Below are 17,428 nucleotides of genomic sequence, written 5' to 3'. Positions count from 1 at the left end.
ATTTTCTCCTTATCTCTCCCCCCCTCACCCCAAGATGGTGTGCATTCTGATTACACCTTTCCCCAACACGCTGTCCCTTCTATCAACCCCCTCCTTCTCTTATCCTTTTTTCCTTCTATTTTCCTGTAGGGCAAGATAGATTTCTATACCCCATTTCCCGGATATCTTATTCCCCAGTTGTATGCATGGGGAACTCTTTACAACAATATGGTGAACAAGTCTAATGAAGTGGCTAGTAGGACACCAGCCTCTCCACAAACTTGGGCACATCTTAACTCTCATTTTTTTCTCTACTGTACATAGTCACAAATGTATGTGGTTGCCAATATGAAAGTCAAAATGAAGTTATTAATAAAATCACACTAATGCTTGAAATCACAAAAGTTAAACACATAAATCTTAAGGATTGACTGTATGTATTATATATCATAAAATATATTTTCCATATTTGTTATTTATGAATAATATACTCATATATAGTAGGCTTAATTTAATTTTAAAAAAAGAGAGAAGTTAATGTTAATAATAAATGCTGTAAGAGAGAACTTATCTTTATAGTCCTTAGAGGCAGCTGGGTAGTAGAGAGAGAGAGCTAGACCCACAGTCAGGAAGATATGAGTTCAAATCTGACCTCAGACCCTTCTTACCAAGTGACCCTGGGCAAATTAGTTCATCTCTGTCTGCCTCAGTTTCCTCAATTGTAAAGTGGAGATAATAATAACACCTAAGTCCCAGGGTTAGTGTGAAGACCAACTGAAATCTTTCTAAAGTGCTTAGCACAATGCCTGATATAAAATAGGTACTTAACAAATGCTTGTTTCCTCCTTTGAAGTTTACAAAGTGCTTTCACTTGTTTCCTCTCATTTTACCTTCACAACAAACCTGTGAGGGAAGCAGAGAAGGTACAATTATCGCTTTTTTTAAATTAAGGGAATGAAACTTGGAGAAATTAAATGACTTGCCTGAAATTAGGCAGTAGTAAGTGTCAGAGACGTGTGAACCTTGAAGTCTTCTTGATCCAAGACCAAGACTGGTTCCACCCCCACCAAACTGCCTCTTTCAAAGAGGTAGAAAACAAACTTAGCAACTGAACATTTTGCACAGTATCTCTTAAACACTTGTGTTCTAGTTTGTATAATGAATGGTTGTTCTTGTGTACATCATATCTCCCTTACTAGGCTATAACGGAGGAGACTATGTCTTATTTTCACTTTATATCACCCAGTGCTCAGTCCAGCCTGCTACATAGGCTTAATAAGCATTTATTGAATGAATTGAATGTTTGTAGGAAAGTTCCAAAATTTAGTAAGGATCTGAATATGAATCAAGTGAGACAACATGTTAAGCACTTTTCAAGCAAAGTGATATATATATATATATATATATATATATATATATATATATATATATATATATATGTGTGTATATATATATATATATATATATATATATATATATATATATATATATATGTGTGTGTGTGTGTATGTGTAAGTATTTATGTATGCCTATGGAGTATGTGACATACTGGCTATTATGGAAAGGAACTGCAATTATACCTGTAGTTTCATTTATATAGAGAACTTTCAAGTGAGGAAAATCCTTCTACTAAGAGGTGAGCAACCTACAATCTTAGCAGTTGCCCAGTACAGTGGAAGATTAAATGACTTGTCCCAGGTAATACAGCCACTGTGCATCCAAGGTATGTATTGGATCCAGGTATTCCTGACTTTGAATCTGGCTCTCCAGCTACTTTGCCAAGCTGCTTTTCTATGACATAGAAAGGAAAATTTAAATATAAAGTCAATATTGCCTTTTTTGGAAGATTAAGATAATAGTATACTTATTCATCAATATTATCATTCAATATAACCTTACTGAGACAATAGTATTGATGCTTTTAATTAAATACATATCATCCTTAGAGGAGCCAAATTTAAGGACCCTATGCAAAAATTCAATTCAACAAGTACATAATATTATTGATAATAATAACAACAACAGCTAATATTTATATAGCACTCACTTTGTGCCGGACAGTATGCTAAGCACTTTATAATTATTATTTAACTTGAGTCTCACAACAACCCTGAGAGGGAGGGGCTGTTATTATCCTCATTCTACAAATGAAGAAACTGAGGCAAACAAAGGTTAAGTGATTTGCCTAGGGTAACATGGCTAGTAAGTGTCTAAGGACAGATTTGAACTTAGTTTTTTCCTGAATCCAGGCACTCTATCCAAGGAGCCACCTAGAGGTCTACTATGTATAAGGTCCTGGAAAATTGATTGAATGAGTCAAATGCATAAATCAAATGTAATACCTGGGAATATAGCACATTCCAAATGAGCCTCAAGAAGTCACATCAAGGTAGTTTTAGGGCCCCATACAAAGCAAAACTTCCTAAACTATTAGAGCTGTCCAAAAATGAAATAGTCCACCCTGCAAGGTAGGGGATTCCCCTGTCACTGGAAGTCTCCAAACAGAGTGTGATAGACCATTTTAAATGGGTATCATGGGAGGAATTCCTGTTCCCATTCAGGTGTCTATTGGACCAGATGACCTAGGAGGTCTTCAGCACCCTCTTTTCTTGTGATGAGAGGACAGTAATACTGAAGACAGTCTATGAGAACAAATTTGAGACTTGTGTATTTTTTGATGGTATAACTTGAACTTCTTAGCTCTTTCCTTTCAGTACACATTAGCATTCCTACAGGTTATCAGGCAATATAGGTATTTATACATTACAGCATAACCAGTACCTGAAGCCTTATAAGAACCAGAAAATACAATGGAAAAAAAAGACAACAGAAACCCCATGTTTCCAATTAAGAACAGATGTTTCCATTTATTCTGGGTGTTCTTGCTTAGTTAACAGTGCAAATTTTCAATCATCTAAATGTGCTGCCATTCCAGCCTCACGCTCTTGCTTACTCTTTCTCCTCTAGTTTCTTTTAACTGATTCCCAAGCAGGCATTCCTTTCTCTGCACAGTCCCAAGTCTACAGCTGCATGAATTCTAGTCTTTACCTGATAAAAGGTAATGCTCATGATTGGTTCTCCCAGCTGATTTTTTTTCCAACAAGGCTGTGACACGGAAGCACATTTCTATGACTCAGCACCACCACTGGGCCACCTATTATGGCCTTCCTTCTATGAATGACCCCTTTATTTCTTTCCATCATTCTATCTCTGTGGAACCATCTGGTCGCCATTCATTCTGTTACTGCCTGGAATCTTACGGTGGGAAAGATCGCCTGCCTTCATCCACATCCCGATTCACACAGCTCTTTAATAAATTAAATGAAGGGGCTGGTCTTGGCTGGCAATGCTCCCAGTGATGGAGATCAAAGAGACAGGGTTGCATCTGTAATTCTGCCCTCTCTGAAAATAGCAACAGGAGCTCAACAAAATATTGCTGAAGGAAGCCAGGGCAGGGAGAAATAGGCTTAACTAATGTGTGTGTGTGTGTGTGTGTGTGTGTGTGTGTGTGTGTGTGTGTGTGTGTGTCAGAGAGAACTTTGGTGTGGATAGAATCTTACAAAACTGTCCATCTAGCCAGTAGGCTTGTGAGACCACACCATAAATATTTATTCGCCAGAGTGGCTTGGGTTTGACATTCGCCTTAACATTAAAGCTGAAGCAAAGGTATGAAGGCAGAAGTAAAACCCACAGAGTAACTCAGAGTTATGAATGCTCTCCATCCCAGCACTCCCAGCATGGACCTTTAGCCCCTGCTTTTACCTTTTTCCTGAAGGGGAGAGTATGCCTATTTGCTATGTGGGGTATTCTGCATAGAAACCTTGTTATTTCTGCTCTGAAGATATCAATGTATCTATCCTTAAAGATTGGCACCTTTCTCAACTCTTACTAAAAATATTCATATCTGGTGTGCAAGAAATTGGAGAGATCTCTTTTGTGAAGTCATCTCTTGTTTGTTTTGTATGGCATGTGTGACGATTTCACGATTGTTATTTTACAATTATTAGCTTTCAGGGAATACTTTTTTTAATGAAGGAAAAGAAGAAAGGAGGAAAAGGAATAAGATTCTCCTTCACAATATAATGCCACTCTTCTCAGAATTATTTCGCATTACTCACTTCTATGCAGTCACCAAGCTGGGCAGCTATGTGGTGTGGTAGATCAAGTGCTGGGACCTAGAATCATGAAGACATGAGTACTGGCCTTACCAACTGTGTGACCTTGACCCTGTTTACCTCAGCTTCCTCAACTGTAATGGAGTTAAGTTTCCTCAACTGTAAAATATAGCACCCACCTTGCAGGGTTGCTGTGAGGATCAGATGTAAAGCATTTAGCACAGTGCCTGGCATATAATAGGTGCTATATAAATGCTTATTCCCTTCCCCCACCCCCATGATGGATTGCCAGTGTGTCACCTCTCTGACCTTGCTCAGATTGGTTTTATTCTTCCTTCTCTTTACCTGATGAATCCCTACCCATCCTCCAAAGCGTAACTCAAGTGTATTCTCTTCCAAGAGGAGAATCCCTTGTTTCCTCTATATAACATTGTCTTGGGCTTTTTTTTTTAATGCATGTGCCTATAATATTGTATAGACTATAAATAATAGGAGGAATAGCTCTCATATATGACAAAAGAGAATTCCAAAAGCTCTCCCTGGACCTAAATAATGGGTTAAATGTAATGAGATGAAATTGAATGGGAAGGAATTACACTTAGCAAGGTATGGTTAGGTTGTGGATAGAGAGCTGGTCTCCAAGACCTGCTTCTGACACATACTGGCTGAAGGACTGTGGAAAATCTACTTCCTCTCTCCGCAAGGCCAGGAATTTCTCTAAAACTCTTAAGTTGAAGAGTCAGTGCTTGTGGGACATTCCCTACACCAGTGAAATCATAGTACCCAAAATAAATTATACTCCAGTGAAATCAGCTTCACATACACAGGATAGGAGAGGCATGGTTACACAACAGTTCCTTTGAAAAAGATTTAGGAGTTTCAGTTGATTGCAAGTTCAATGTAAGTCAACATGTCATTCTTCCCCCTCCCCCATTCTCCCCCCCCAAAAAAAAAGCTAACTCAATCTTAGGCTTCAATAATAAAGGCATAGTGTCTAGAATGAGGGAGGCACCACTGTATTCTGCTCTGGTCAGACCACACCTGGAGGGCTGTGTTCAGTTCCCAAGTACCACATCTTAAGGACACTGACTGACTAGGATGTGCCCAGAGGAGAGTGACTGCAGTGATGAAAAGACTGGCAATCAATTGATCAGTTGAAGGAACTGGGGGTGTTTATTTACTTTTCATTTATTTTCTGGTAGTTCATATGGACAGGCTTTATCTTATTAGTAACCTCATTGATTTTTTTTTAGTAGTAAGGGGAAAAGAAATTTCTCAAGCAGTCCCCAGTACTTCACTGATGTGGCCTACGTAATCTCTTTTTTAATCTGCTTGAGGTGGTCTTAGTCTATCTAGTGCAACTCTAAACAGCTTCCAGCATTTACAAGTCACCTTTAAAAACAAAAAGCACAAATTTCAGATTGTGTTTAAGTTTTTCTTTGAGCATTAAATTCAGTGCTATTCTTCATGGTTCTAAAAAGGAAATTGACAAATTAAGAGGAGATCACATAAGGGCAATTCAAGTGATAAAAATGAGTTGAACAATAAACCCTCTAATAGAAAGGTTAAGAGAACCATCCACGTTCATTCTGGTGAAATAATGACAGTAAGAGGCCTGGGGAGACATGATCATTGCCTAAAAATATGTAGGAGACATTATATAGGACTCAGAAATCAAATATCCCCATTCATCACTACAGACTGCATGAGAAGTAATGGTTATAGTAAAGGAAACTCAAGTTACCCATCAGGGAATCATAAGCATAATTAAAGCACTGAGCATATTGTCAAGAGTATAATAAACAATCCTCATTATGAAAATTCAGGCTTCAGTCTTTAGCTATCAATCATCATATCAGCAAACATTTAGGCACTGTGTTGGACCCTAACAAAGCAAAAGGAAAAACCAGATACCTCCTGCCCTCAATGAGATGAGGAGGGAATGCATTGCAGGCATGGGTTGCAGGGTGTCTAAATGCTTGGGTGTGTGTATTGGGGGGAGAGAGAGAGAGAGAAAATTTGAGTTTAGTTGTTGTTCAGTCATGTCTGACTCTTCATGACCCCTTTGGGCTTTCTTAGCAAAGATACTAGAGTGGTTTCCTATTTTCTTCTCCAGCTTATTTTTTAAAATTTTATTAATTTATTTTGATTTATCAACAATCACTTCCATATGCTTTTGAGTTGAAAATTTTTCTTCCCCTTCCTCCCCCCCCACCCTCCCCAAGACGGCACACAATCTGATATAAGCTTTACATTTACATATTTCACATTAGTGATGTTGTAAGTAAAAAGTAAAACCAATAGGAAGAACCATCAGAAATATGAAACAAAACTCAACAGAAGGTAAAGATAAGTGATAGCGATTTGACTTCTATAGTTCTTTCTTTGGATGTGGACAGCATTTTCCATCCCAAGGCCTCTGGAGATGTCTTAGATCCTCGTAATGCTGAGAAGGGTTCAATTTAACATTCTTAGTCATTGCATAACGTGGCTGCTATTGTGTACAAAGTCCTCTTGGTTCTGCTCACTTCACTCAGCATCTGACCATATAAGTCTTCCCAGGTTTTTCTGAAGTCAGCCTGTTCATCATTTCTTATAGCACAATAGTATTCCATTACATTCATATACCACAACTTGCTCACCATTCCCCAATTGATGGGCATCCTCTCAATTTCCAATTCTTTGCCACCACAAAAAGAGCTGCTATGTATATTTTTGTATATGTGGGTCCTTTTCCCATTTGTTTGATCTCTTTGGGATATAGCCCTAGAAGTGCTATTGCTGAGTCAAAGGGTATGCACATTTTTGTAGCCCTTTGGGCATAGTTCCAAATTGTTCTCCAAAATGGTTGGATCATTTCACAGCTCCACCAACATTGTATTAGTGTTCCAGTATTCCCACATCCTCTCCAACATTTATCATTTTCCTGTTTTGTCATGTTGGCCTGATAGGTGTGATGTGGTACCTCAGAGTTGTTTTGATTTGCATTTCTCTAATAAATCTTTGATTTAGAGCATTTTTTCATATGACTATAGATGGCTTTAATTTCTTCATCTGAGAACTGTCTGTTCATATCCTTTGACCATTTATCAATTGGGGAATGGCTTGTGTTCTTATAAATTTGTCTTACTTCTCTATATATTTTAGAAATGAGGCCTTTATCAGAGAGACTGGTTGTAAAAATTCTTTTCCAATTTTCTACCTTCCTTCTAATCTTAGTTGCATTGGCTTTGTGCAAAAACTTTTCAATGTAGCATAATCAAAATTATCCATTTTGCTTTTCATAATGTTCTCTATCTCCTGTTTGGTCATGAATTCTTCTGTTCTCCATAGATCTGATAGGTAAACTATTCCTTGTTCTCCCAGTTTACTTATGGTATCAGCCTTTGTATCTAAGTCATGAACCCATTTTGACTCCAGCTTATTTTTACAGATGAGGAAACTGAGACAACCAGGGTTAAGTGCCTTGCCCAGGGTCATACAACCCAGGCAAGATTTGAACTTATGAAGACGAGTCCTCAGTGCTATATCCACTGCACCCCTTAGCAGCCAATATTAAGTTTAGGGAATAGCAACTGAGCCAGTTTGACTGGAGGATAGGGTTATAAAGGAGATTAACATGAAAAAAGGGCTAGATAGGTGGGAGCAGGGGGTGTGGAGTCAGATTGTGAAGGGTTTTAGATGCCAGGCTGAGGAATTTGTCTTTGAGCCTAGAGGTATGAGAGAGATAGTCAGGGTTTTGAAGGGGTTCAGACTTTGGCTTTAAGAATATCAATTTATGGGGCAGCTAGGTGGTACAGTGGATAGAGCACCGGCCCTGAAGTCAGGAGGACTGAGTTCAAATCCAGCCTCAGACCAAACACTTGTCACTTACTAGCTATGTGACCCTGGGCAAGTCACTTAACCCCAATTGCCTTTAAAAAATTTTTAAATAAAAAAAAGAATATCAATTTAGCAACTGTGCAGAGTATGTTTAGAGATGGAGGGAGGCTAGACACAGGGAAATTGACTTGGACACCATTGTAACAGTCCAAATAAGAGGTAATAAAGTCTTGAACTATGAAGTAGCAATATGGATAGAGATGAGAGGGTGGAATCAGGAGATGTTATGGAGATAAAACAACATGGTTTGACGCTGAATTAACTGGGAGGAGATGGAGAGGCATGTGGGGAGAAAGAAAATCTGAATGACTCTTAAGATCATGAGGTTCAGTGACTGGAAGAATGATGATACCCTCAACAGAAATGGGAGATTTTGGAGGGCAAGTAAGTTTAGAGAGAGAAAAACATAAGTTCTGCCTTAGACAGATTAAGTTTGAGATTCCATTAAGATATCTAGATGGAGATATCCAGCAGGCAGTTGGTGATGTGGGGCTAGATTCAGTTAATAATTGAATTGCACTATAGACAAGAAGCACATTTTCCAAAAATAAACAGATGATCGTCTCACTGTACTCTGCCCTCGTCATACCACATTTGGAGTGTTGTGTTTAGTTCCAGTTTTAGGAAGGACATATAATAGCTAAAGAGCATCCAGAGGTGGGCAACCATGATGATGAGGATGTTCCAAATCCATTCCATATGAGGACTGGTTGAAAGAAATTGGAATATTGAGCCTGAAGAAGAGAAGGCAATGGGGGGATGTGAGAGACACATTCATAGACGTAATAGACATATTCAAGTATCTGAAGGTGTATCATATAGAAAAGGATTTGACTTATTCTGCTTATTCCTAGAGGGAATAACTAGTAACAATTTGTGGGAATTATGAAAAAAACTCAAAGTTTAGTGTCAGGGAAAATTTTCGTAACAACTAGAGTATCCAAAAATGGAATGAACTTCTGCTAGAAGAAGGCTCTCCATCATTTGATATATTTTATCATAGGCTGAATGATCACTTGACCAGTGTGTTGTCAAAGGGATCCTTTTTCAGGAATAGGTTGGACTAGGTGGCCAATGTTGTTTCCCTCTGAAATTCAATTCTGGGATTCCATGATTGGGGTTTCATGCAGGGGTGGGGAACCTGGGGCCTCAAGGCTATATGTGGCCCTCTAGGTCCTCAAATGTGGCCCGTGACCGAATCCAATCTTCACAGAACAAATCCCCACATGGCCCTGAGGTCACAAGTTCCCCAACCATGTTTTAATACATGGATTTTGGAGTCACCTGGAGGCTAAAAAATCCTCACTAGAGCTAATTTAAGCTCAGACCTCTAGATATGGTTCATGAAATGAGTTATACAACAGTTATACATAGTATACTGTGATCACCTCACTGACTTCACATTTGTCTGGTTATATAGTCTTTCCAACTATTCTACTCTACTCACTATCCCTTACTTTTCAAAAATTTGATTATCCACTCATCCACATCTCCTCTCCCAAGAAGTCTCCACCCTTCACATATACACTACTTCTACAATCTCATGGGAAAGATGGAATGATAAAGTAAGACTTGCTTGAAACATTTTATTGTGTATTTGGAGGGAATAGCAAGTTGTCTATAGTAGATTTGCAGTTTCATGTGCAGTCATCTTTTTTATTGCACTGTGTTATGGAAATGCTTGGTTTTTTTTTTCCCATGGATTAAAAATAAAGTAAATTTATAATACAAAAAAGAAAGAAAGAAAGAAACATTTTGTTTGACATTCAGCCTTCAGAACCTGAAAAAGAATAGCATAACATTAGAAATAGATAGGTTTGTGTGCCTCATTAGAGACACACATGCACAAGAAGCTATGGATGCTGGATATAGAGAGGAGGAGGAAGCTGGTTTGCTTTTTTCTGCAGTGACAGGTGCCAGAGCTAAATAAGGAAAAAAGGAGCAAAGGGAAATTTGTTGTATTTCCGTGTGTGGTGTTTTACAATCAGAAGAAAACTCAGAAACCACTTGTAAAAACCTAAATCGGAGAAGGGTAATGCCAGCATCGCAGACCAAACTAGGCAATGGCTAGTTAGTAGAAATGGAAAGGGAGGCCACATATATAGGGGAACAAAATAATAGAAAAGAGTGGAGCAAAGGAGAGCAAATTAAGTTTTTCTGCCATTTCCCCCACCCAAGCCTTTGTGTTACTGGACTGATTTGCTGTGGGAGAGCTGTTGGAGACAGCAGATTTGGCACTAGTTAGGGAAGCTAAGAGCCAGGAGAAGGGTCTGATGCCAACTAAAAACCTTGGCTTCTTTCTTTAAAGAAAGAAAGAGAAGTAATGGGGTAGATTGGGATTGGGGGCGGGGGGAGGTGGGGATTGAGGTTGAGGGCAGGGAAAGGAAAGAGACTTTCATGCAGGGAAAACCAGAGCACTAGGTTAATGAAGGCCAGGCAAGCTCCAGGAGACTGGAAAGAGACCCGTAAGGTGCTTCCTCCACTGTCTGGCACCAAACCAATCTCTGGCATTCCTGCTGCTACTGCCATTCACGCATAGCTTCAGAATGAATAAGAAAAGAGGGACTATTTCAGAGACACCTGTTGTGAAACTGGAATGATGACTCTGTCACCTTGTCTTTCACCTCCCTTCTTCCAGGCCCCCCTGCCCCTCTTCCTCACCCCCAACCCCCACCCAGTTTTCATGTGGCTGTGGAAATATGCAATCTTTTCTGGTCTGTGAGACAGAGTGATTTTGCTTACTTGCTGGCATTGCTCCTTTGAGATTAGTTAAGGCCAGAGTGATTACATTTCTATTTTTCCAGAAGGATGTTGTTGGAGCTTCTTTGATTTAGAGTACAGAGTCAGACAGAAAGACTCACTTTTTTTCCCGTTACTGATCTGAGTTGATAAGAGATGCAAATACGAAAAGAAAACCGGGCCAGGCTGGGTGCCTTCACTATTTGTCCCTCAGATCAGTCCACTGTGAGAGGCCACTTAAGGCAGCAGAGAACACAGAGAAATTGGAAGCAAAAGAATTGGGTTCAGATCCTGGCCCTGATGTTAGCCACCATGGGCAGATCATTCAAACTCCCTGAGTTCACTTGCCTATAAAATTAGCAGGCTTCTTGTGATAGAAATACTCTGCAAATCTTAAAGTGCTTTATAAAAATGAGCTATTATTTAATATGAATATTTGAGTCACTAGAAGAAGTTACGCATGGTATTGGGCTCTGTGAAAATTTCTGGATAAACTTAAATTGATATGTGCTGTACTTAATCTAAAGAGATAACACAAAGAAACAAATACAGGGTTGATATTCCCAGAAAAACATGGTATTGTTGGAAGTACATCACATCAATGTACTTATCATTGCCATCATCAAATAATATTTATTGAGAGCCTATTTTTCAAGGTGTTGAGCTAATGACAACCAGTGAGCATAGCAGACACCATCCCTCCTTGCACCTTACATGAAAAAAATGAAAATAAAATAAATCTTAGAGATTCTGCCAAGAAAGCGGGTTCTTAAACCTGTCATTGCCTGAACTTTTTTTTCTTCCTTGCACCCTGCTATGTGGGGGTTACGGATTTAGTTCTTTGTAATTACCAAAGGAAAGAAGCCTTGTTAGAACTGAGTGTGCAGTGGGCCAATGTCATTGGACTTAGTTATATTTTCTTTTACATGGAGAAAGAGGAACAACTTTTTGCCAGAAGCAATGCTCAAATTTACTTACGCTATCTGGAAAGAAAAGAATCTATTTTGAGATTCTGCATATAATCCATCTGAAATCTTATTATTTTATGGAATCTTAATTCAGAACTCAGAATATGAAAGAGATATTAAATCAGCCACATGGATTAGAAGACTCCTTTATAATGGGATTACTTGTCCATATAGCTCATCTCCACTAATTTCTTTCTCCAAGGTCTTTGTGGTCCAAGTTTCCAGATCCAGACTTTTCTAGTGATGGATGAACAAATGAAGAGGAGGTCATTTTTTGTGTGTTGTTTAAGACACTGGTCATCACAACTTAGGAGATGGTAGCCATACAATATCATTGAAACTAGTTAGGAGAAAAATGACTGAAATTGAAAGATTAGACTCAGACAAGTGCCGAAATGCTGTCTGTTTATCTGAAGCTTATTTGAACCATCCCAGTCTCTTGGGTCTGAAAAGTTGAGCCAAAAAATCTCTTGAGCCAGACTTTCTCGCAAGATTTCCTGTGCTTCCTGTTTCTAGATGAGCCAGAAATACCACGAGAATGACCTTTCTTGTGGTATTTTTGAACCTCTAGTTCAGGATGAAGACAATATAGAGTCCTTTCCCTGATCCTCACGAAAGAAGGAGAGAATTCTTAAAATTGAGCATTTTCATTTTTCAATGAACAGGCTTGGTTCCTCCTCAGGGGTAACAACTGAAATTAATATTCATTCTTTTCTAAGCCATCACATTTAACCCTGTTAGTAAGGGTTCATCTTTAATGATCTATTAATTCATAACTTCATCTTTGTTGTGAGGAAATGTGTAAAACAATAAAAAATTACAATGGAAATTATATAATCTTTGATAAAAGAAAATGCCATTCTTGTATAAATGTGTAACCAGAGAGTTGTATTAGTTCATTAGTGCATGTGACATATAATATCATATATTTGTTTTCTTTGTTCTTAACCCCTTTGTTCAAAGGGTCAGGATATCCTGATACTCATGACTATGGCAAAATAACTGAACAAAAATAAAAACAATCAGATGCTTAGGAAGCCTTTGGGTTGGTATCATCAGGAAAGTTTGTGACTGTGGAATGAATTTAAAATCCTATCCAGACAAAATGCAAGTAAGCTCCATTAGTCCATGTGCAGCTAAATTTTTTAAAATCTAATTTCTGGAAAGCTTTAATGTCTCAAGTTTTAATGAGAATGGTAAAATAAAAGTAGCAATGGTTGTTAAAAAAAAGTAATGAAAGCATCAAGCTAGTGTTTGATACCTCTCACCTCCTCCTGGAAGAAAGAAATGAGGAAAGGTATGTTTTTCTTATGAGCAGATCATTGAACATTCCAAATTTAGGTTATCCAAATGCTTAGGCATGAAAATTGTAAGTGCTTTATTAATATTTTGATCACAAACTTCACAAAGAGAAGGCACCAGGTGCCTTTTTCATATGCTTACACTTTTATATTTCAGCACACTCACTTGGATCTTCTTCATCTATGAGGAAAGATAGAGTTCGTTTGCCAGTGTACTTTTCCATCTGGAAAAAAAAGGGGATAAGTCACTGAATTCAGTGTGGAAAAACCAAACTTATTAGCCATGGGTTGAGAGGAATAAGAATAATAAGAAAACATATTAAGGAAGCTTTCAGCAGCCTCCTTTAAAAAGAGAGACAGTAAAAATAAAACAGTCTCCTGACAGTCTTCCTCCTCCTCTCCCCTAAATTTCCTTCTCCACCCCTGAAGAAACAACAGATTTTCATATGATAAACCAGCCCCAAAAGGAATGTAGATCAGGGACAACTGATTGTACATCAGCAAAAAAAAATGCCAAGCAAAATAAAACATTTTGCAATTCAGGGATGCAAGGGGAAAGATGTAATATGCTACAGAAAATAAGGGATGTCCATGTGAATACTTGGGTTCAAAATGTTCCTATAAACCCTACTTGCTGGCAAAAGTGCCAAATACAATACTGCCTCATTTACATTTCTGTTCAGGGCCTTTCAAATCATCTACAGGGGTGTGTTCTATACACACACACACACACACATATATACATATACACATATATATATGTACACGTATATACATGTATATACCTATACATACATGTATATATGTGTGTATATATGTGTGTGTATACATATGTGTGTATACATATATATGTGTGTGTATATATATATATGTATGTATATATGTATGTATGTATGTATGTATGTATGTACACACATATATATTGGCTTTTGACTTCCAGGGTTAGGGCTTATATCTTTAAACTACAGGGAAATTGTTAAACCCATCCTGACTGTCCTCGGATGAACCTGTCTCAGGTAGAGGTCCAATAGTTCTGGGGCCCAAATTCGGAGTCCACAGTGCTATCTTCTGGGAAAGTGACTTTCCTCTGCTACTTTTCTTCCTTTCTCACTGCCTGTCAGACATGCTGCGCAGTCTTTTTCAGACTCTGTTATATATATATTTTTAACTGTTGCTACTTTTCTTCAAAACTGGACTAAAACTGAGTTATTTGTTCAGATTACACAACAGCATTGAACTTATGCATGCAGATCTTGATGTTTCCCTAATTCACTTCTTTCACAGTTAGCTTAGGAATGTGAATCAATGTTATTCCCCTTCCAGCTGAAGGGCAGCTGAGGTTACAAAGGGATTTGACTAATAGGTCAAAAACTCCTTTAGGTTTGCTGAAAACCAAGGGACAGCAAGGAGAAGAAATGGGAAAAGGGGTGGGGGAAGAAGGAATTGTAGTATTTAATTGTGTTGCTGTGGATAAATTCAAACAGCTTTCTTAATATCTTCATCATAATGCAGTCATTAGTGGAAAGGAGAGAGATGGCCCCCTGCCAGGCCATCCAGAGAGAGGCAGCTGTGAACTGGTTAGGCTGGACTGTTCAAGCTTTCTTCTGTTTATCGAGGACTCCTTCAGGCTGCAGGGCATGGTTTGGTGAAGTTTTTTCAGTTTACTAAATCAGCAGCTTGTTCACCTGAGAACCTCAGATAACAGACCTCTACTGCAAAATAGGACAATGAAGGAGAAGTAAGTCTCATTCCAATTCATGGAGTCCTTTCGTGCATTGTAGCAGTTTGGGCAATCTTTGAGAAGAACCAAAAGAAAAGAAAGACTAGATCAATGAAGAAGGGAAAAGGAGGAAAAGCAAACGCTAAACCTCGGTGGCTTTTTTTCCCTTGCTGTCACTCCAGCTGTAGCCTGGGATTAATTAGGTGTTGTGAACTCAGTGCCTGGGAAAGAGGGGGGGAAACGCATTCTATATCTAGGGAAGCAAGAAGTACAGCAATTGAGATCGCTCACCAGCGAGGAGTCTCGGGAAGTAAATCTCCCCTCAGAGTTTGCTGAGAGACTAAAGGGGCAGTGCCGCTGCCTGCCCCGCAGGGCTGGAGAAGCCTTCCCTTTCAGTTGCAGGACATGATTTTTCTTTTTCTCGTGTTCGTCTTCCCGTGCCTGTGAAGAAGCTCCCTTCTGGTTGCAACAGCAGCAGCAGCAGCTGCTGCAGCGGCGGCGGCAGCACCTCTGGAGAACAGGGCAGAATGCCTGTGCTAGATCGATGTTTTAACTCGGCAGAGCTGGGCAGAAGGTGGACTCCAAGAGAAGGTCTACTGCCCCCATCCATGGGCAGCCGGCCAGACTATCAGCAGGGACCATTGACCTGGGAGCTGCCAGAGATGATCAGGATGGTAAAGCTTGTTTGGAAATCCAAAAGTGAGCTGCAGGGGACCAAACAAAGAGGGCTTCTGGAAGCCGAAGATGCTGTCAACAGCTTCTCAGGTAACTTCAATTGTAGGGTATCAAAGGTGACAGGGGTAAATCTGTCAACTCCCCAGTTCCTTCCATATAGGAATCTGACTAGGATGGAAAATGGCTCAGGGTGAGGAATGGGCAGAAGGACCAAATGTGTAGCATAGAGACCTATGGCCAATTGGAAATTATATTTTAGAATATATTTTAGAGTATGGAAAGTTAAGTGAGTTTCTGAAAAACCTTCTTCTTCAACTGTTTTGGGAGGTTCTTTATGTAAAAAGTAATGTATTTTCCCATAATTATACAAAACCACAGCAGTTTATATTGGCTTTCATTCTAGTCAGAGCCCACACACTTTGGGGGCAAGTTGCTAATCCTCTTTTCCTTCACTTCCCCTTTGGGGAAATAAGTATAGCACTTGGATACCCCAGGTGCAGCCAGAAAAAAAAAGCTAACTAGTTTCAATCAATCAACAAGCATTTATTAAATGCCTACTATGTACTGGTTACTGTACTCAGTGGTTGGGATGAAAAGGCATAAATGAAATAGTCACTACTCTCCATGAATTTTCATTCTATCAAATTAGACCACATATACATATTTAAATATGTAAAAATCTTAGATTTTAAAAAATCCTTTCCTTGGTGGGGTGGTACAAATAGCTGGGAGAATCAGGAAAGTCCAAATGTAAGAAATAACATTTGAGATAAGCTTTGAGAAGAAATTAACTACTTGAAAGAAGGTTGTTCCAGTTGTAATGTTACCATTTCCTTTCATTATTTGGGACAGTCACTTAGAACTCTACTATGTTTCAGAAAATGAGAATCATAACAACGTTGCTAGGGTTTGGGCTCTACAAAAAAAGAAAATCACTTCAGCAACCCAGACTATATCATCAACCACCCAAAAGGTTCTTTTCCTTAGGTGAATTCTTGAGACATACAAATGAAAGGAAGTGAGATTGGAATTGTTAGAAAGAATGTGAAGGTGTGCTCTTTTAGACGTGTACTGTATGTGCAGTAGCATTTGGACATAGTGATGCTATGGGAGGGGCATGGTCAGAGGGGCATGGACACGGGGGGAAGCAGGGAGGACTACTAGTTTAGTAAGAGATTATAATGGTCATAGGTTCACAGATCTAGAGCTCAGAGGGACTTTACAAGTCATCACTCATTCTTTGTACAAATGAGGAAGTGAGACCTGAAAGATGAATAATTTGCCTAAGGTCACACAGGTAGTAAGTAACAGAGATGGAATTTTAGCCAAGGACCTCTGACTCTCAGTTTCTTATTTTTCCCCATTATATCATCTGGTAGCGACATACGATCACAAATTCTCAGAACGAAAAAGGACCCTAGAGTTATGAAATTGAGAGTCAGAGGTCCTTGGTTCAAATTTCAGCTCTGTTACTTACTACCTGTGTGACCTTAGGCAAATTTACCAACCTTTCAGGTCTCATTTCCTCATTTGTACAATGAATGAGTGATTGGAAAAGAGAAGGAAACCAATGAGATTTTGAGGTTTGTGTGGCAAATGGGAGGTGGACAGATCCAGGAAGATGGACTTTGGTCAAAAGAAATGAGCTAATGTGAAAGCAAGTACATATTTCATCTAAGCCATGCAAGGAAAATTGAAAAAGCTAGCTAGTCAAGAAACTGAGCCCATGTCACAGGACCTAGGACAACTCACACTTGGTTTATTCCAACTGATGACATGAGCACAAGTCACATTTCTGACTACACCTTGAAAACCAATCCACTTGAGCAAGTACTGGTATGTCTATGTGTACGTGTATTTTTGTATTGCTCACACAATGTGAGTGTGAGCAGTGAATACAAGCAGTGTGAGCAAGTGAATACAAGCAGTGTGAGCAAGTGAATACCAGTTCTTAGTTTAAAAAAAATAATCCAACAGATAGGAAAGGGAACTCCAGGAATTTTTGGTGACTTAGAGGAAAGTTTCCATCGTTGAGTGTGGAAGTAAACT

The 17,428-nt window shown here is 39.0% G+C and overlaps 1 protein-coding gene across 2 annotated transcripts in view; it reads left to right on the top strand.

Moving 5' to 3' along the window:
• PDE7B (phosphodiesterase 7B) overlaps positions 1-17,428 on the top strand; it is a 462,623-nt gene that overhangs the window by 262,900 nt on the left and 182,295 nt on the right. Inside the window, exon 1 of one of the 2 annotated variants that reach the window (XM_020987130.2) lies at positions 14,385-15,469. The exons of the other annotated variant lie outside the window; for it this stretch is intronic. Coding sequence (XP_020842789.1) covers positions 15,232-15,469 — 238 coding nt within the window. The 5' untranslated portion in view covers positions 14,385-15,231. Of the gene's footprint in view, positions 1-14,384; positions 15,470-17,428 lie in introns of those variants that run through there. 2 annotated transcript variants of the gene reach the window in all.

Source organism: Phascolarctos cinereus, unplaced genomic scaffold (assembly GCF_003287225.1).
Source record: "Phascolarctos cinereus isolate Bilbo 61053 unplaced genomic scaffold, phaCin_HiC Scaffold_5;HRSCAF=322, whole genome shotgun sequence".
Lineage (NCBI taxonomy): Eukaryota > Metazoa > Chordata > Mammalia > Diprotodontia > Phascolarctidae > Phascolarctos > Phascolarctos cinereus.
Note: the sequence above shows the minus strand (reverse complement) of the source record. Positions and strands in the feature narration are given on the sequence as shown.